The 21,412-nt window shown below is 37.4% G+C and overlaps 1 protein-coding gene across 6 annotated transcripts in view; it reads left to right on the top strand.

The window, feature by feature from the left end:
* The window catches only part of LOC139815798 (uncharacterized protein CG3556), a 120,663-nt gene that overhangs the window by 35,371 nt on the left and 63,880 nt on the right, over window positions 1–21,412 (top strand). For all 6 annotated transcript variants that reach the window (XM_071782977.1, XM_071782976.1, XM_071782980.1 and 3 more), the window contains one exon: window positions 3,908–4,152. In XM_071782977.1, coding sequence (XP_071639078.1) covers window positions 3,908–4,152 — 245 coding nt within the window. The remainder of the gene's footprint in view (window positions 1–3,907; window positions 4,153–21,412) is intronic.

The raw sequence follows: 21,412 nt of genomic DNA, 5'->3' as shown, positions 1-21,412 counted from the left end.
CTCCCTCTCCCTCTCTCCCTCTCTTCTCCCTCTCTCCCTCTCTCCCTCTCTCCCTCTCTCCCTCTCTCCCTCTCTCCCTCTCTCCCTCTCTCTCTCTCTGATGTGTGTGAGCGTTCGTTACATTTTCCGTTCGTTTTCTTTGTACGTTTGCCAAATAAGTTATACATTAAACTGCGTAAACCTGCCATTATCTATCATTTATATATACGAACAGAGATTACGCAAGAGAAAGGAAACATATACATATATATGGGGACTTATTTTATATACTTACATATAATTATATATGAAAAATTTTTTTCTCGAAGATGTATTATAATGCCTCTGCGATCCTCTAAAAATAGAACAATTTTAATTGTTTTCGTCTCTATGCTACAATTTAACGTCTTTTTAATTGATTATTAATAATCTTTTAAACTCACAATGTATGAGTGTCCCGAAGAGTTAATTTTCATGTATTGATATAAATATATACCTACTGGATATAAATTTTATTCATTATATTAAACGCTCTTACATAAATTGTTTGCTGCTACTTGTGATAGCAGGGTTTGAATTATAATCAATTATAATTTTTAAATTAAATAATTAATTTAGATAAATATAATTAAAACAACTTAATTAATAAATATTTTAAATAAATATAATTAAAAACCATTTAAGTAAGAATTAACGTGAATAAATGTAATCTCGAGTCTCTTCGATTGACGATTGATATGAGCAAAGTTAATCGAAGATCATTCAATTAACGATTAATTTTAGCAAAATTAATATCATTCGATTGACGAGTGATTTGAGCGGAGTTAATCAAAAGTTGTTTAATTGACAATTGATATGAGCAAATTCAATCGAAGATCGTTTAATTAACGATTAATTTAAGCAGAATTAATCAAAAATTGTTCGATTGACAATTGATTTAAATAAAGTTAATCCAAAGCCGTTTAATTGACGATTGATGTGAGCAAATTTAATCGAAAAGATTTTAATTAACAATTGATTTGTGTGAATTTAAGAATATTTTTTTCTATTGATTCTGGCAACTCTCTCACATATAATATAACAACCATTTTAAAAACTCGTGCGTTATGGCCTTATAAACTTTAAACTATCATGATACTGTAAAAGTATTTCTCAATTTTCTATAATTGTTTGTGCTTAAAATAATAGCATAAAATTATAAATATTTATATAATTTTTAGGTTGCACTTTTCAGATTATTATAAGAAATTTTAGTTAAATATTTAATTAAATATTATATTCTTTAAGTATAATTAAATCGCTCTATCTTCTAAATAAAACAAAAACATTAATTTATTTAATGATAAAGTGATAGCAATTTATTTACTCTAATAAAAGAAAAAGGCTTAGTACCATTATATGATTAACACTCATTATAATGATCATACCCTTTTATATGATCTCGCTCGACTAAGCAAAACAGCTAAATAATCAAAAACGGCCAAATTTCGAGCAAATAAAGGATGTTGAAAATAAATTTAATAACTTCAATAAAAATATACAATCATCTTAAGGTTTCGAGCCTTATTTGGCTTTCTTTAGAACCATGATAAATAACGATGAATAACACATTAAAAATATCTCGTATCAATTTACAATAAAAGAATCGGAGTAGATCTGACGCATCAATTTACAATAAAAGAATCGGAGTAGATCTCACCCGTGAAATATGGACAGACAGTCAAAATGAAGTCAAAGAGTACATCGTCGAATATTCGTCAAAATTACTTCGGAAATCATTGGTTCAGCTGTGAATAAATCAGAAAGTTATGTGGGATATCGTATTCTTAATGAACTTAGTAGCATCACTAAGGTCCAGAAGGATAGGAATTTCTATTTTTCTAACAGCGATGTAATATACAAATTTTGTTGTAAGGATTGTGATGCTTCTTATGTCGGTCAGATTAAGAGACAATTGCATACTAGATTGAAAGAACATAGAAACAATATTAGACTGGATGAGTCCAAACATTCGGTTGTCTCAGAACATATTGCTAAATTCAATCATTCATTTGATTGGAATAATACACGCATTTTAAAAATAGAGCATAATTACCAAAAAAGATTGATCGCGGAAATGATTTATATTAAAGACCAGCCAAATGGTATAAACTTAAACAAGGACACTGAATTATTGGACGATGTCTATTTTGATATTTTGAATTTGTTATCTTAAATGTCTGTTAACAACAATGACTATTGGTTACTGTGCCCTTGCGATGTGAATACTTTCTCAGTCAGCTGTAATTGATCTTCACGGTGATCACACGCTTTCGTAAGATGATGGAAAGAATTTATCCTCGTTCTTGTGGTATTGACCGCTTATGTGAGTCTCTTATTAGTCTAAATTCAGTAAAGAAATTTTACTTTGTTTCTTACGGGAATTTCAAAAAAATTTTCTGTATAGTTGCCACTAAGGTGATCTGCGACAGAGAAGGTTTTTCAATACAATTATTGAACTCTTACTTGGTTTCCAAGGACACACATGGGTCATACAATGAAGAGTACGGCCGATATTGTATGTAACTTTGACGAATATTCGACGATGTACTCTCCGACTTCACTTTGACTATCTGTCCATATTTCATGGGTGAGATCTACTCCGATTCTTTTATTCTAATTGAAGCGTCAGATTTACTCCGATTCTTTTATTGTAAATTGAAGCGTCAGATCTACTCCGATTCTTTTATTGTAAATTGATACGAGATATTTTTAATGTGTTATTCATTGTTATTTATCGTTCTGAAGAAGGCCAAGTAAGGCTCGAAACGTTAAGGTAGTTCTCCGGGCCTTGTACTAGAGAAAATCGATTTTCTATAGATTTTCTTGAAACTGTGAATATACGTTAATTTAGGTGTGCTTTATGCGTGGTATAAACTTTAGTACCTCTTGCGGTATAAAAATCGAGATACTGAGCCTCCAAAGTTTCAATTTTTACCAAAATTTAGTAAAAGTTGAAATTTTGAGGCTCAGTATCTTGATTTTTTTATACCGCAAAAGGTACTGAAGTTTATACCACGCATAAAGCACACCTAAATTAACGTATATTCACAGTTTCAAGAAAATCTATAGAAAATCGATTTTCTCTAGTACAAGGACCGGAGAACTACCTTAACAAGATTGTATATTTTTATTGAAGTTATTAAATTTATTTTCAACATCCTTTATTTGCTTAAAATTTGGCCGCTTTTAATTATTTATATATATTATTTATTGAAACTTGTTCTTTACATTTTGTACTTATTTATATCTAACGATTTAATTATACTTAAAAAATATAATGATATATTTAAACAAAATTTCTTATAATGATCTCAAAAGTGCAACCTAAAAATTACATAAATATTTATAACTTTATGTTATTATTTTAAGCACAAACAATTATAGAAGATTGAGAAATACTTTTTCACAATACTTCCACGGAAAGTTCGACTTTCCATGTCTGTAGAGAGGGGCGAAAGTGGCCAATTTCACGCCAGGGCTTACTTTTCTCCCTAAGGAAGAAAATTGATACTTTAAACCCGGCATAGCGGGCGAAAAACGCTGCTTTCTCTCCTCTTGGTGCACAATATACTATTACAGTATCATAATAGTTTAAAGTTTATAAGGCCATAACGCACGAGTTTTTAAAATGGTTGTTACATTATATGTGAGAGAGTTGCCAGAACTAATGGAGAGAAATATTCTTAAATTCACACAAATTAGTTGTTAATTAAAATTTTTTCAATTAAATTCGCTCATATCAATTATTAATTAAACGGCTTTTGATTAACTCCGCTAAATCAATCGTTAATCAAACATATTTAATTACATTGTTTAATATTAATCATCAGCTAAAGACCGAAATTAATTAAAAAAGTAATTAATTCTTCGCAACTCTGGATTTTAGACATCGAGAGGGGTTTTCTCCGGTGCAATTGGCACGCTATACCTTGGCTTTGAACGCGATGTGCATGGATCCAAGACAATTTCACGGACACGATCTAATCGGTACTTTGCAACATCATGATCCATCAACCGATTACGATTTCGCGCTTACCACCCTGGCAGCATGCAGTGCGCAAGCGCATGTGCGCAAACGACAGATGCGCCGTCTCTTGGATATCGCGAATGCCGCGCAGGATCATAACGTCGGTAAGTTGTTTCCTTTTATTTAAAAATGATTATGTTATCAAAAATAATAAGAAACGAATAAATAAATCAGAGTGTTTATTATCTAGATAAACTTAAAAAACTCAAAATTTTCGAGGAATTTTTATCAAAACCATCTTTTCAAAAATTATATTGTTATTTTATAAGTACCAATGTGCTATGTTTTAAATAGATATCAAAATGTAAGGTTTTTGTCTGAGAGAATTTTTAGAATTATTAGTTTTGTTTTACTCTAAGGAATATATTTTCAATATTTAAACAATTATATTTTGTTCTTTATGTCTGATTATAACAGATTCTATTTTCTCATTATATTTTGTTAGAAATAATAAAAGAAATTTTACGTAAAATTATTTTATAAAAATTTTCCACTTTTTTAATACTTTAAATTTAATATTTAGAAAAAAGTAAATTTTAAATTTTTGTCATAATTATGTAAGTAGAGAGAAGAAATGCAAATATAATAATTTTTATTTCAAATAAGTAACAAGCGCTTTGAAAGTATAACACGGTTGACAGTACATACTAACAATTGTAAGTTTAGAAATCCTTAACCAGAGATCAGACAATCAGAAAAACCGTTAATGATCTCTGATTGGCTCCGTCTTTTGAAGTCAAACCGGAAGTGTGAGAAAGAAAGATATACATATATATGTATAAAGCTATTAGCTAACCAAGAAATCCTAGCCATCCTAGCCATAAGTGTTCGTCAAAACTAAAGCTCGGAATACCCGGGTATCCGGAGATCCATCCACTCGCCCGTTACCCGCTGTATACAGATCCGAACAGGTTCCGCGAGTACCCATGCAGAGATAATTCGAGTTAGGTTAAGTACTTATAGGATGTGGGTACCCGAATTATCCGGATACCTGCGGAATTGGTCCAGATCCATATACAACTAGTAACGGGCAAGCGGGCGGGTACCCGGATGTCCGCCCTGGTGGAAAAATTTTACTGAAATTTCGCGGAAATTTTGCTGAAAGTAATATTTCAGCAAAATTGTTAAAAAGACGCTGAAATTTTATTGCAATTTCTCTAAAAGTGATTTTTTCAGCAAAAGTACTTCGCTAAAATTAAACTAAAATTTCTTCGTAAATTTGTCTGAAAATTTTTCTGAAAATTTGCTGAAATTTCTCTAAAAATAGACTGAAATTTCTCTAAAATTTCTCTAAAAAATTATTTTTAACCAAATTGTTAAAAATTGTTTAAAAATTTGCTACAATTTCTCCAAAAAGTTCTCTGAAAATTTACTAAAAATTCTCTGAAAATTTACTGATATTTCTCTAAAATTTTGCTGAAAAAAAATTTTTAGCCAAATTGCTGAATATATTCGCTGAAAACTTTGTGAAATTAAACTGAAATTTCTCCGAAAACTTTTTTGAAAACTTGGTGATATTTCTCTGAAAACGTGTTAAAATTTCTCTGACATTTCGCTTAAAGTGTTGCATAATTGCTAAAAATACGCGGAAAGTGATCTTTAAGCAATTACTTTTTTATGAAAAAAAAAAGGATTTAAACATTTTTGAAAAATAATAAGATTATATTTACATTTGTACATTACAATAATATTTAACATTTATTTTGTAGCATTAATATGTTGGTAATGTTTTTATAAAAAAAAATGTTACAAAAATTATTGTAAGATATAAAAAATAGGATTTTTTATATTTAAGATTTTTCTAAAAATAAAAAAACTACGAACTGTTACTTTTACTTTCTATCAAGGAGACACACGGTAGTGTCCCGCGCCAAGTACCACGTGCAGTGCGAGACCGTCGTGCATCTTTACGCGAACGGACGAGTTGCAAGTACCCGAGATTTTGAGATCTCAATAACGAGTGAACGAATCAAGTTCAATAAGTAGTAGTAACAATAAGTAGGCTTAATCGATAGCTAATTAGGTTTGAATTATGTAATAAACGTGTTTTTATTTTTCCGCTATGTGCCCTACGAGCGGAGATATTGCGACGTAAAGTCTGAAATGTTAAATTTTCCAATTAAGAAACGTCGTCATCGTCGCTGTATGTATGGTTGCTTTTGCATCAAGCATCAATAGATGACATTTGAGATTATTGAAAAGAGACATATACGTACATACATGTGCGTCGTGTGCGTGTGCGCTCAGTGCAGACAGTGCGTTCAGCGCGCTGTCAGTCAGTTATAACCTAGAAATATGTATTGTGCAACACCGTGGTCTCTCATCGTTAAAATACGATCGTTTAATTCCAAATTTCGGTCGCGTCACGCAAGGATCGAAGTGTCACGATATTAGGATGGGCGTCACAAGAAGGGTAATTATTTAGAATACGGGCCTGAACGCGAATATAGATAAAATTATGTTCAATCGACGTGTTTTTGCACGAAATGAAAAAATCTGGCAGATAAACGCGGCGGTCTGCCTCGCAAACCGAGATATTAACGGTTAAATGTGACGACTATCAGGTTATGAGACCTGTCATACCGACGAGATGTAGCGACTACGAACATGCCCTGCGGCCATATGCGCATGCTCAGTGGCCGCACGCGCATGCAGCAGATCACGTGACAACTATTTGGTTGGTAAGTCAGAAGTGTAACATAATTTGAAATGATATATATTCTTTCGGCGTATAGATTAGTGACGCTTTAAAAGTATTTAAATGTTTAAAACGCGTCAACTAACCTATGTAAGTTAGTAACGCGCTTTAAAAGTATTTAACTGTTTAATGATTTTCGTTAAAGCAGGGCACACAAACACGTGTGTATGTCCTGCTTTATAGAAGTTGTGATTTTCGTTAAAGCAGGGCACACACACACGTGTGTATGTCCTGCTTTATAGAAGTTGTGATTTTCGTTAAAGCAGGGCACACACACACGTGTGTATGTCCTGCTTTATAGAAGTTGTGATTTTCGTTAAAGCAGGGCACACACACACGTGTGTATGTCCTGCTTTATAGAAGCTGTGATTTTTGTTAAAGCAGGGCACACACACACGTGTGTATGTCCTGCTTTATAGAAGCTGTGATTTTCGTTAAAGCAGGGCACACACACACGTGTGTATGCCCTGCTTTATAGAAGCTGTGATTTTCGCTAAAGCAGGGCACACACACACGTGTGTATGCCCTGCTTTATAGAAGCTGTGATTTTCGTTAAAGCAGGGCACACACACACACGTGTGTATGTCCTGCTTTATAGAAGCTGTGATTTTCGTTAAAGCAGGGCACACATACCCGTGTGTATGCCCTGCTTTATAGAAGCTGTGATTTTCGTTAAAGCAGGGCACACACACACGTGTGTACATATGCCCTGCTTTATAGAAGCTGTGATTTTCGTTAAAGCAGGGCACACACACACGTGTGTATATGCCCTGCTTTATAGAAGCTGTGATTTTCGTTAAAGCAGGGCACACACATACGTGTGTATGTCCATTTCTTTAAAATTACGTGATTGTGGCCCCAGCGCATGCGCAAGTGGCCAAAGCGCATGCTCGTATCCACTCGTATCAGTATATGTTCTGTGCTCGTATCGCTGCATTTCGTCGGTATGTCAGATTTTCTAACCCGAATAGTCGTCAACTTTAACGATTAATATCTCGCTTCGCGAGGCAGACCGCCGCGTTTATCTGTCAGATTCTTTCATTTCGTGCAAAAACGCGTCGATTGAACATAATTTTATCTATATTTGCGTTCAGGCCCGTATTCTAAATAAATACCATTTATTTTAATAATAAAGATTTTATTCCTATTAATTACCAATTTACAAAAGAAATTAATTCCTTTTCACCTAAATACTAATTTTCACGTAACTAGAAAATTTTTTAGAAAAAATTACCAATTCCTTAAGTAATGCCTAAATCACTTTTATCTAAATATTATTCATTTTTATGTACCTAATTAGTAATTTTTTTGTGACTAATTACTAATTTGCTAATTCAATAAAAATGTAATTTGTTTCCCTGCTTAATGCACTACAAAATGCGTTAATGGTGCGTGTCCACCTGCGAGTAAGAACTCTCGAGAGCAAAAAGAGATAAAGAGAGAGAACGACTCTCGAGAGTATCTCTCTCTCTCTTTCTTTTTGCTCTCGAGAGTTCTTACTCGCAGGTGGAGACGCACCATAATATAAGTAAAAAATTATCTTTTCAAAAAAGGTAAAAAAAGGCGCCAAGTACACGCAATGTATTTTGTAAATCCAAAAATTTAACCTAAGTGATAGTAGCTTTAATTTCTTCTTAACAAAATTATTATATCACAAAATTGCGTTATTTAACTCAACCCAAGTGATATGTATTTCAAAGAAATATATGAAATCTTTAAATTGCGTCAATTACAAAGAGAATATATATATATTGCTTTGAAAAATAATTGTTGTGCAACTACTTTTAAAAAATAAAACCCAAGTGTGATATATATCTTTGTGTTTCCATTCAAGGGTCTTTCTATCCCAATCCAAGTGGTAGTAGAGCTTTCATTCTCCTTAATAAAATTATAATATTACAAAAAATCATTTTAATCACAAAAGAATTAAAGAGGTAACATTACAAAATAAAAATATGTAATTATGTTTCGGAACGGCAGGGAATTCTAAGTCTAAGGCGAGTGAATCTGACTCTCGAAACTGTGGTAAAAGTGCGACTGGTTGCTCGCACTTCGTTCTGAAGAACGGGAAACGGATTTGGTATTAGTCTCAATCGCAGTCGCTCTACCCTGGTGTATGTAACGCCCGGAGGAGTGTCCATGCGAGAGACCAATGAATTCCTTGTGGGCAGGCTCACCCTTATAAATGTTTCCGTCTGAATTTTAAGTGCGAGTAATGACAGCCGCCCCGCGGCGACAGGTGTTACTTGCGGCGCGCGAGTGGGGTGGTGCCGCGCGCGCCCGGTCTGGCGGGCTTGAGCTTGCAGAACGGGTTGCCGCTCTCGCAGGCGCGCCGTTCGGAGTACGCATCCGCCTGCGAGACCGCCCGCCTCGTTTGGTGAACGAAATAATGCTGTCCTATGATTGCTGGTCCTCACATGGCAGGAGGACGATCCTTGCTACGGGCCGCGTCATTATGGTGGTCGCTGTTCGGACAGTCACCACTTGCAGCTGCTAATCGTCGCCTGGGTGGATTGCCGTACTTCTTGGTAGAGTCTGTAGGCATTCCTTGGACCACCTCCCCCAGAAGTGACCTTGCATCTGCTGCAGGAATAGCCATTGATTGATGTTGTTCGTCGTTGTAGTGCCAGTGTGGTCTACGCCGGTGTGTGCGCAAGGCCTCGACGTCGTCACCCATGGAGATGGAAGGCTTCTCGTTATGCTCAGGGGGTATGCCGCCCGCCATCGCACACATAGAACCCGTCGATGGGTGCATTGTTGCACGAGTGCCCGTCCTCTTGGAAGCCAGTCCAAAGTAGCCCTTTCTTCGTCAGGAACATTCGGTTCCAAGCTCGGAAGTGAGACTCGCTGGATGGGGGCTATCTTGGTTTTAGCCGAAAGCAACGTGATTGTGCTCCGCCCGCCGTTGATGCTCGCTTTGATATGCCCGAGTTCTTCGTACTCCTTTGTGTTAGAGCACTCTTCTTGGGAGGCTAGGTTATCCTTGCCTCGGCACTTGACGTTGTGTGAGGCTCGCAGAGCGATGTCTCTGGTTCGTGGCAGGTCGGGAGGAATCTCCTTTGGAGGAAGTCGGCTCATGTTTTGCCCGCCGTGGCGCACGTGTGTGCGCAGGAGCAGGTCTTCGTGCTTGAGCTCTTCCTTTGTCAGTGGTGGCGGAGGGTCCTCAGGCTTCTTCTGTTCCACCACCTTTTGAGCCAGCACCGGAAGCTTCTCGTCGGTGGAGCCCGGAGGAGACATCACGGTGGTGTCCTGCTCGGCGCAGCCAGCTGAGCCGGAAACAAGCCAGCCCAGCGTCGTTTTCTGCGCCGTTGGAGTTTCTGATGGTCCTCCCTTCCGAAGTCCGTCCTTGACAATGGAGGCGTACACGTCAGCGCCTAGTAGCAGTTCTACCGCTTCTGCGACTTGCGGATCCGAATCTGCGAGAAGGAGCCCCTCTAAATGAGGCCATTTTGGAAACACGGCCCCGTCATGAGTGGCGTGAGCCGCTAGTCGCGGGATAACGAGAGCTGACACAGTAATAGTGGCGTTTGTTATCCGCGACTTGATTGTTAGTTGGACACGTCTATGGGCTGTTCCAGCTCGCTCTCCACCGACGCCGAGGATGATGGTGGTGGCGGGAACGTAAGAGAGTTGCAAACGTCGAGTGAGGGCCTCTGTCACTAGAGACACCTCAAAGCCCGGATCCACGAGGGCGCGCACCGCAATGAGGTTGTCGTGCGAACTTCTTGCATTGACCTTGGCGGTGGCCAACAATACCTTGCTGGTGTGACCGTCGGCTTGACACACGTGGAGCGAGGTAGAAGTCGCAACGGCGTTGGTGGCGGTCGCGGAGCACGCATCGTGCATCGAACTGTGGTGCCGTCCTTGGCAGGTAGCACAGTTTCGGTTTGAAGTGCACTTGGCAAGTGCGTGCCTCCCGCAGCAGTTGAGGCACAGGTTGGTTTGTTCCACAAATTCCTTTTTCTCGAGCGGTGATTTGCGGCGGAACTCCTCGCAGCAGAGGATGTAATGTTCCTTTTGGCAGAGCGCACATTTGTCGGCATTCTTGGGCTTCTGGACCGCTACGTGAGACTGCGCAGAGCGAGGCAGCGTGCTCTGTGAAGTCCCCTTTTGTAGCGGGGGTTGGCTCGCCTCTGTCAGGATGAAGCGCTTCCAAAGTGCGTACTCGACACTCCAAGAAAGTCTTCAGCGTGTCGAGCGATGACGGGTCAGCAGTTCCGCTGACTGTGGTTTCCCATTCCCTACGGGACTGGAGATCGAGCAACTCCACGACAAGATGCACAAACAGATCACTGCAGTCGGTGATTGGTCGTCCAATGCTTTCGAGAGAGTCCATTGTGTTCAGCATTCCCAGAAATATCTTTTGTAGATCGCCTACTGCTTCATTCTTCATTTTCGGCAGCGATATGAACGAGGTAAAGCAGGCGCGCACCAACAGGCGCGTGTTAGCGTAATGCTCAGTGAGCATGGTCCAGGCTCGAGAGTAGCTCTCGGCCGTGGTAGGCAGGTTGCGAATGAGGGCACTAGCTTCGCCCTTTAAGCTGGTCTTGAGGGAGTAAAGCCTCTCGACATCCTCCAGGGAGGTACTTTATCCACCATGGAGTGGAAGAGATCTCTAAAAGCGGCCCGTCTCTAAAGGCGGACTGGCCCAGTCCGCGTATGTACCGGAGAATTGCGGCAGTTGGATGCGTGGCAATGTCTTGCGCATTGCACCCTCTGATGGTTTGATGCTCTCTAATTGGTCGGTGGCCTGACGTTGAAATCTTGCCAATATGTCAAGAAATGCTGCCTTTTGAGACAGGTAGGCTTCCTCAGCTACAGCGTAGAAATCTTCCTTGATATATTTATGTTTGTTGAGAACTTTCCAGTGTGCAGTCATCATGTTTTCGTGATTCTTTTTGAACATATCCCAGTTTTGGTCAAGGCCGGCCATGCGAGCCGTCACGGATCCTGCTGTGATCTTCGCGGCTCCTGACTTCTTCAGGTTATCGTAGGTTCTTGCCAGTCGACCATATACCTCGTGCTGGCGTCGCACGGCGCTGTCTACTTCGAGAGTCATGCTGAGTCAGGTGAAACTTCCTTGTGCCGTACCGTCCGATTTTTATGCTATGACGAGCAGTAGATACAGTAAACGCCGGCTTGGCTATCCTGCTCGAAGGACCATGTTTCGGAACGGCAGGGAATTCGAAGTCTAAGGCGAGTGAATCTGACTCTCGAAGCTCTGGTAAAAGTGCGACTGGTTGCTCGCACTTCGTTCTGAAGAACGGGAAACGTGTTCCGCTCGCTCCAGGTTGGTGCGGATTTGGTATTAGTCTCAATCGCAGTCGCTCTACCCTGGTATATGTAACGCCCGAAGGAGTGTCCATGCGAGAGACGAATGAATTCCTTGTGGGCAGGCTCGCCCTTATGAATGTTTCCGTCTGAATTTTAAGTGCGAGTAATGACAGCCGCCCCGCGGCGACAGGTATTACTTGCGGCGCGCGAGTGGGGTGGTGCCGCGCGCGCCCGGTCTGGCGGGCTTGAGCTTGCAGAACGTGTTGCCGCTCTCGCAGGCGCGCCGTTCGGAGTACGGATCCGAACAAATTAAAATAAAATAAATAAATTTTTTTGTAAAGAAACTTGGCGCTGCTAGACCTCTGCTAGAAATTTAATAAAGTACTAAAATTTTTGATTGAATAAAAAAACAATAAACGTAATTTAGAGAAGAATACGACGGGAGTAAAAAAAAACAGTATCAAGTTTTTTTACAAGAAAAACATTCATTTTATATTAATTAAATATTTTTATTTTGTAATGTTACCTCTTTAATTCTTTGTGATTAAAATAATTCTTTGTGATATTATAATTTTATTAAGGCTCCTGGGTAGTCACCGCGGCCATATTGGATTCTCACTATCGAGGCGAAGAAAACACCTAATTTTAAGTTGCGGTATTTTCCGAAATAAAAAGACATTTCAATAAAAAATCACGACAGATCGTTTCAGCACACTTTAAAAATTGACCGGATACTATCCTTTTCCCTCGACAATAAACAAACAGCCATAAAACAAAGCCTAAACATACGGAAAACAAGCCGTTTGACGACTATCGAAAGGAGTGGTGAATGTTCCTTCCGCATATATATTTCTTGCAAATCTTACCATACGGTCAATTTTACGAGTTTCACGAATACGTTAAACGTTAGAGCACAAGTACAGAGCGAATAATAAAGAAATATACCGCAACTTAAAATAAGGTTGTCAACATGTCACAAGACAGAATTCTCCATTGGAGAGAGTGAGAGGAGAGAGTTCTTATTTCTGCCGCGACGGTACGGCGCTACCGTCAACGCAGAGTTCTCGGCTCAGGGACCAGGAGCCTTAAAGAGAATTAAAGCTATTACCACTTGGATTGGGATAGGATCCATCTTGGATTGGGATTGTGTTTCCCTTGAATGGAAACACAAAGATATGTACCACTTGGATTTTATTTTTTTTTTAAGTAGTTGCACAACAATTATTTTTCAAAGCAATATATATATTCTCTTTGTAATTGGCGCAATTTAAAGATTTCATATATTTTTTGCAATACATATTACTTGTGTTGAGCTAAATAACGCAATTTTGTGATATAATAATTCTGTCAAGGAAAAATTAAAGCTACTATCATTTAGGTTAAATTTTTGGATTTATACATATCACTTAGGTTAAGTTAGGTAACGCAATTTTGTGATATAATTTTGTTAAGGAGAAATAAAGCTACTACCACTTAGGTTGAATTTTTGGATTTATAAAGTACATTGTGTGTACTTGGCACTTTTTTTGAAAAAGGTAATTTTGTACTTCTATTATTATACAATAAAATTGATTTTAATAAATTAAGATATTAATTGTATTGAATTAATTATTTCGTTTATTGTCCAATTATTATTAAATAATTAATAACTTCTGAAGTTCTTGTATAGTTTGAACAAAATTCAATTGAATTGGAAACAAAATTGCATGTTTTTATGAATATTTTCTTCAAATTTAAATAAATTTTGATGAAAATATTCGTAAAAAAAACATGCAATTTTGTTTCCAAATTCCGAAGAGACGCCAAACGAAGAAGCCATGATGGTCAACGACACGGAAGATGCATCTGACAACTAATCAGCGTTAGCACCTCTCAACATGGAAGATTCGATCTACGAATCAGCGTCGAGTGTGGAAGTGGAAGAGGAAAACATGCAAACGTCGGTTTTCACGGCCAAAGAGCGGGACAACGTAAACAGTATTTGTGCGAAGATCATTGCAGAGAGACAAGAAGGAAATAATAACGAGAAAACGGTGGAAGAAGAAAAAAAAATGCAGGTAGCAAGGAAGGAGGAATACCTTAACTGTATAGTAATATTGAGGAAAATGAGCGAAATTGATGCATCCGAGATTAGGGGCCAGAGACAAGATAAGTTTGAGGAAAGTTCTAGCGATTCTTTTAAGTTAGTATTGAAGCTTAAAAATGATAGAACTCAAACAAAAAGAGGTAAGAATTATTTTAAAATATGGAAAACGTTAACGAGAAGTAATATTATGATGATAACTTATACGTCAGCGCTATGTAGGTTTAATAAATGTAATGAAGCTAATATATGTTTAGAGACAGTGTTCCGGCTTTCGGAAGAGGTTGGCATTACAGCCAATATAGAGCAGAGAGGGAAGAAATTTGTGGACGTAATCACGGACAGGCCGGACAGCGTAGTGGATCTCTAGGACTCTATAGACAATCACAGTGAAATAGAAAGAATAGGTTGCATGTATAGGAAGAAGTGGGTTAAAGAAACCAAGAAAATGATAGAAAAGGATACAGGAAACATAATTGTTACATTTAAGGGAGATAGAGTTAGACAAAGGATAGATCTATTTAGAAAAAGGACATCAATCAAAATTAGGCCTTACATAGCGGCTGTAAAACAGTGCTTCAAGTGCTTTAGGTTTGGACATATCAAAGCTGTATGTAAGAGTGAGGAAAGGTGTATAATATGTGGAGACTTGGAACATGGTAAATGTAATAGAATGACAAAATGTAGAAACTGCGGAGGACAGCATAGGTCTACTTATAGAGCATGCACAGTCTACGAAAAAAATAAAAACATTAATGTGATAATGGGGTACAATAATGTATCTTGTAAGGAGGCGGAGAGAATATTAGTAGACCGAGGAATGGACAGGATACAAGATTATGACAGGTATGAAAAGCCTAAGGAGCGGCCAAAATTACCGTCACCAAGAAGAGAAATAGATAGAAGCGATATACCTTCAATTTCAAGGAAAGTGATTCAGTATAAAGATGAAGGAAATATCTTCAAACAAAGAAAAGCTTCACCACGAAATTACAGAGTAAGGGCCGCCTCTGATTCAAATAGGCACATGCGAGATAAGGATAAAAATGGTTATTATAGACGATTCAACAACAGAGAGGAAGAAGTAACGAAGGATAAAAGAGGCTTAGCTATTAGACAAGGGCACGAGGATAAAGAAGCAAAACAAAGAGAAGAAACCTGGGAAAGTGAAGTATCGGAGGAGGAAGTAAATTGTACATCTGCAAGGAAGAAGGAAAAGTTTAACACAGAAGATTTCTCCAGGGCTTAATACGAACAAGACATTGTTATTAACCTGGCTGCAAAACTAAAGTTTTATTCAGACCAGGATTAGGAATTCAGAAGAATTATATAGGAAATGGTTAAGGGACCCGAAATAAAAGAACTAGGGATAAGAAATCAAGAGGATGCCATTAGGACTAGGGGAGAAATATTACAAAGGAAGAAGGAACTAGAACTAGCAGAAAGAACAAGGAAACAGAGAGTCATCGTTCATGAAATCAAGAAAAAATACTAGAGAAAAGGGTAGCACGACTAAATATTTACGACTAAATATCTTCGACAAAATAACTCGGGAAAAAGATCTCACGTCGAAATATTTCTCCGACACAATATTTTCGACAAAATATCTCATTGCTTTTATTTATGTTGTAATAAACGCTAATTTTGCAATAAACGCCACACTATGTGTCTAGTTTAATAATAGTGGACCCCCCGCAGGGGGGCGGAACCTACTGCCCCCACGCATACATTGTCCACGCGAAACAAGGTGCCACATAGGTTCACAACTTTCCAAGTGGATTTGCAATAAACGCCGGATGTTCAGCTATATTCTTGATATTTGTGAAATTATCTGTCGGCGAGATATTTAGTCGCAAGATACTTTGTCGGTGAGATATTTTGACCAAGATATTTTGTCAAAGATATTTAGTCGGAGATCAATTGTTACACAGCCAGAGAAAAGATGGACGAGGAGAGGTACGGAATGGTACACAACCTGGACCATCACGCCATCTCCTACATGATAATTCAGCATGTTTGCATTAAAAGTGGTGGTTTGGAATTGTAGAGGTATACAAAATTAAAAAAATGAGATAAAGCAAAGGATACAAGACTATGACATTATGATTATGACAGAAACCAAGTGTAGTAAAAACAATATATATTTTTCTGATTTTTCAGGATATAAAACGTATAATAAGAAGAGTATTGGTAATAGCGGAAGAGTGGCAATTTGCATAAAGGATAATATTGAGTTTGAGATAATACCTGGATGGCAAAATGCAGACGAGAGATTCGATATTATAGGAGTCCGATTGAAGAACACAACTGAGAAAATAAACTGTGATAGCAGTATATAGAAGACCAGAAACACCCTCTCGAAGAGCGCATGGAAAGGAATCTTCAAATTCAATAATAAAGGTCTGCAAACGATATTTTTAGGCGATTTCAACGCCCATCATACATCATAAAATTGTCTAGATACAGACGTCAATGACAAGAGATTATGAGAATGATGTATAATCAGGATTTCATATGCATCAACAAAGATACGTTATCTAGATTGGAGAAGGTGGATCACGCCTCTTCAAATTTAGATCTGATATTCACTACTGCGAATTACTATGACAACATAGAGCATGAACAACTAAATGATACATAGGAATCGGATCATTTTCTCATAGAAATGAGAATAGCGACAGAAATAGGAAGTTATACTAAGAAGACAAATAGAATATCAACTAAGAAAACAAGATGGAAGAACTTCAATGATAATATGCGTAAAGTACTCGAGGAAAACAACGGGAATATTAAAGAGATACTACAAGAAGAAAATGTCAATAAAGAAGAAAGATATCGTGCCTTTATAGAAGTATTTTCTTTATAGAAGTATTATAAGAAAAACAATTGAGGTTATTTCGGGCAATGAGAAGAAAGCAAAAAGATCGACAGATGAAGATAAGAAGAACAAAAAGAATAGCAGAGATAATCCAAAAGGAAGACAAGTTTCTTGGTAGGACTCTGATTGCGAGGAAGCTATTGAAAAGAGGAAGATGGCATTAAAAGAATTTAGAAGGAAAAAGGACCTACATTTATTTATTGAATATAAAAAAAAAGAACTGAAACGAGAAAAATAATTAACAGTAAGAAAAGAGAAAATTTTAATTATTTCTGTGCGTCGATCAATAGATTCACCAGCCCAGCATACGTGTGAAACACAATGAGAATATTCAAAAATGTGAGGAAAAAGATAAATTGGATTAGCTGGATACACAAGAATAGGAAAGAAGAAATTAGAAGAGAGATCGAGGAATTAGTTCCTCCGAGTGCACAGACAGAGATGAAAGAAAGAACCGGAGAATCATACAAGGAATAATGTTTAGGCACGAACACGATAACCGGGGCCCCTTGATTTGACTGTGGTTTCTGGTAGTATTTTTTACGCTGAACAAAAAATTATATAGGTCTTATAGGGCTAACTGCTTTAGTTTTCGAGATATGCAGTATTAAAGCTCAAAATTAATATAACTTGGTAAATGTCTAGATTAAGGGCGACCTCACCGGTGTGGGTTGGGCAGGGGGGGCTTCGCCCCCCCGCACCCCCCTTCCATTGTGTGAGTAAACCTACGAGTGTGGGCGGGGGGGTTTTGCCCCCCGCACCCCCCGTGCAAAGTATATGCGTGAACTATTTCGGGACTACCGCACCTCCCCCGAAAGCACGGGGGGGGTGTGCGTGAACCTCGGTTCGCGTGGAAAGTATATGCGTGAACTATTTCGGGATTACCGCACCTCCCCCGAAAGCACGGGGGGGGGGGTGTGCGTGAACCTCGGTTCGCGTGGAAAGTATATGCGTGAACTATTTCGGGACTACCGCACCTCCCCCGAAAGCACGGGGGGGGTGTGCGTGAACCTCGGTTCGCGTGGAAAGTGTATGCGTGAACTACAATTCTGATGATGATTCAAGTTTTGATCCATAATGTATGTTATAAAGAGTATATTTTATTTATAAACTAGAATTTTTTGGTGACCTTGACAACATACTAAAATATCAAGGTCATCCAAGGTGGTCCCCCCCATCTATACAATTACCAAGTAAAAATTTATATTATATTTATTTTGAGCTTTAATACTGCATATCTCGAAAACTAAAGCAGTTAGCCCTATAAGACCTATATAATTTTGTGTTCAGCGTAAAAAATACTACCAGAAACCACAGTCAAATCAAGGGGCCCCGGTTATCGTGTTCTCCCCAATGTTTAGAAGGACAGTTCACTATGGATGAAATGACAAGAGCTCTTGAGATGATACGAAAAAATACTGCACCAAGAAAAGACGGATCGAATATAAAATGTTGAAAGAAATGACAGAAGAAATGAGAAAAGTACTACTGGATATATGCAATAATTTGGACAACGGATTGGTTCCCGGAAGATTGGAGAAAATACCAGATTATGTTTATTGACAAGATAGGCAAAGAGAAAGTGAGACCGATAGCACTATCCTCATGTGTCGGAACAGTTATGGAGAGAATGGTGAACGAGCGGCTTGTCTGGTGGGCAGAACGAAAAAATAAGCTAGCGAGAGACCAGAATGGCTTTAGGAAAGGACGCTCGTGTGCAGAAAATTTGGTAAAGCTAACGATAGACATCAAAAACGGTACAGAGATCAGTATATTTTGGCAGCCTTCTTGGATGTATCATCGGCTTACGATAACGTCGTATATAATGTATTGATGGAGAAATTGAGCAAACTTAAATGCCCAAAGGATATTTTAAAATTTATTAGTAAATGGCTATTTTACAGAGACACAGAGTTTATTGTAAATGGGCAGGAAACAGAACATAGGAGAATCTTTAAGGGTCTTCCACAAGGGACAGTACTTAGCCTAATCTTATACGCTTTATATACATGTGATGTTACAAATAAGGATACAGTAGAGTTGGATTCAGTGCTATTTGCGGATGATATAGCTGCGTATGTTATAGGTAGTAATAAAATAGAGAATAAACGGAAATTGGAAAAGGCTGTAAATAGTATAAACGTTCAATTAAATGAATTAGGATTACAATTACAACCCAAAAAAAAAACAGTTTTAGTAGAATTCTCCAAACATAGAAGATGGGATAGAAATATGGTGGGGGGGGGGGAGAGAAAGAGAGAGAGAGAGAGAGAGAGAGAGAGAGAGAGAATGAATAAATGAATGAATACATCTATTAGCTTTTAGCTATCATACAATACACACAATACACTTCACTTAAATCCATTTTTCTTTCAATCTTCTTTTAAATTCGCTTACATTATTATCAATGTTTCTTATTTCCTCAGGCAACTCATTATAAATCCTTATACCATCATAAAACAAATCTTTCTGTCCTGTTCGCGTTTTTCTAAATTGTACTTGTAATTGGTTTACTTGCCTCGTTTTGTACTTATGTCGCTCTCCTACCTTCTCAATCTTATTACACAACCCCCTCGGTAACAATCCATTAGCTAGTTTATACATAAATATACATACATTATACTTAATTCTCTTTTCTACGCTCATAATTCCTAGGACACTCCTCATTTCATCGCATGAGGTATATATTGAACATTTAAGTACTGACCTAATTGCCCTATTTTGACATACTTGAAACTTATCTAATTGTACTCTATTCAAACCTATAAATACTGTTGAGCAATATTCCATATGTGGTGCCACAATTGCCTTATACAATATGCTTCTTACATATAATGATAGGTCGACACCCACTCTCCTAATAAATTGTGTCTTAGCACTCATCTTTTTAATAACATATTGCACATGCTTCTCAAATGTCAATACCTCATCTACCATTACACCTAAATATTTGTATTCATTTACTTGTTCCAATCTTTCGTTCGCAATTCTTATATCACACTCCGTATTTTCCTCGCATTTACCACTTCTTAGTAACATGAACTTGCTCTTTTCCCCGTTCAATTTCAACTTATTTGCACGTAACCAACCATATATTTTCTCCAGTTGCTTATTAATAACATATTCAATAGCATCTATTCTTAAGTTTTCAAAGTATACAATAGTATCGTCTGCAAACATTCTAATTTTACATCCAAGAATCATTAAGTTTACAATATCATTGATATATAATATAAACAATAGAGGCCCAAGAACTGATCCCTGGGGTACTCCATTTTATACCTTTCTTGTTTTAGACATTACATTTTTATATTTTACCTTTTGTACTCTATTATTCACATAATCTTGTAACCAAGAGTTCCTTCAAATCCAAGAAATATTTAGCAATTAATATCTTTCTATCTATTGTCTCGAAAGCTCTACGATAGTCCAGAAAAACAACTCCAATCTTATTACCTTTACTTATTGCTAATTTCCACTCAGATATTACACTTTGCAACGCAGTTTCACACGAGTAGCTATTTCTGAAGCCCGATTGGCAATTGGTAATAATATTGTGTTCTTCACAGAATTTATCTAGTCGCGATTTTACTACGGTTTCTAATACCTTCTCATACATTGGCAACATATTAATTGGTCGCAAATTTTTCGCATCATTTGATCCTATTACTTTAGGTATCAGTACAACAGTAGAACATTTCCACTCCGACGGAAAGACCCCTTTGGCTAGAGACATATTGCAAACCTCCAAAAATATTCCATTTATTGTTTTATATGCCCATTTTAACTTTCTAACTATCTTTGATAATTCATCATTTGTTACCTCCTCAAAACTCTCCATCACACCTTCTCCCTTATTACCTAAGTAGTCACAAAACTTTTTATCCCCTATTTCTATACTTTTAACAATTTCATCAATACTTTCAATAAAATATTTATTTAGTTTATCAGCTATTTCTAAATCATTCTCATATCTTATTCCGTCTATCAATATACCTACTTCATATTCAGTATTTTTACTAGATTTCAATATATTAGTCTTAACAGCTTTCCATAATTTATATGAGTCGCCTTTAAATGTGTCAATTTGATCTAACAAGTATTCCGTTTTTCTATCTCTGATTAGTTTAACGACTCTATTTCTACACCTTTTAAAATCCGTTCACACCTCCGGATTCCTACTCTCTATGGCCCCTTTATATTTTTTATCCCTCTCCTTAATTGCTTCCAATATGTTTCCATTAAACCATTTATTATGCAACCATTTTATCTGTACAATCTTTTCTTCTATCGGCGCCAACTCATTAACCGCATCACTTATTACGCGTACTAGCCAGTCTGCCTTAACATCTATATCACATATTGTCATATTACTTTGTTTATAGTCTCTTCTCGCATTACGTAATAAATAACTAAACGCCTCTACATTGA

The sequence above is a fragment of the Temnothorax longispinosus genome, chromosome 7, assembly GCF_030848805.1.
Source record: "Temnothorax longispinosus isolate EJ_2023e chromosome 7, Tlon_JGU_v1, whole genome shotgun sequence".
Classification (NCBI taxonomy): Eukaryota; Metazoa; Arthropoda; class Insecta; order Hymenoptera; family Formicidae; genus Temnothorax; species Temnothorax longispinosus.
Note: the sequence above shows the minus strand (reverse complement) of the source record. Positions and strands in the feature narration are given on the sequence as shown.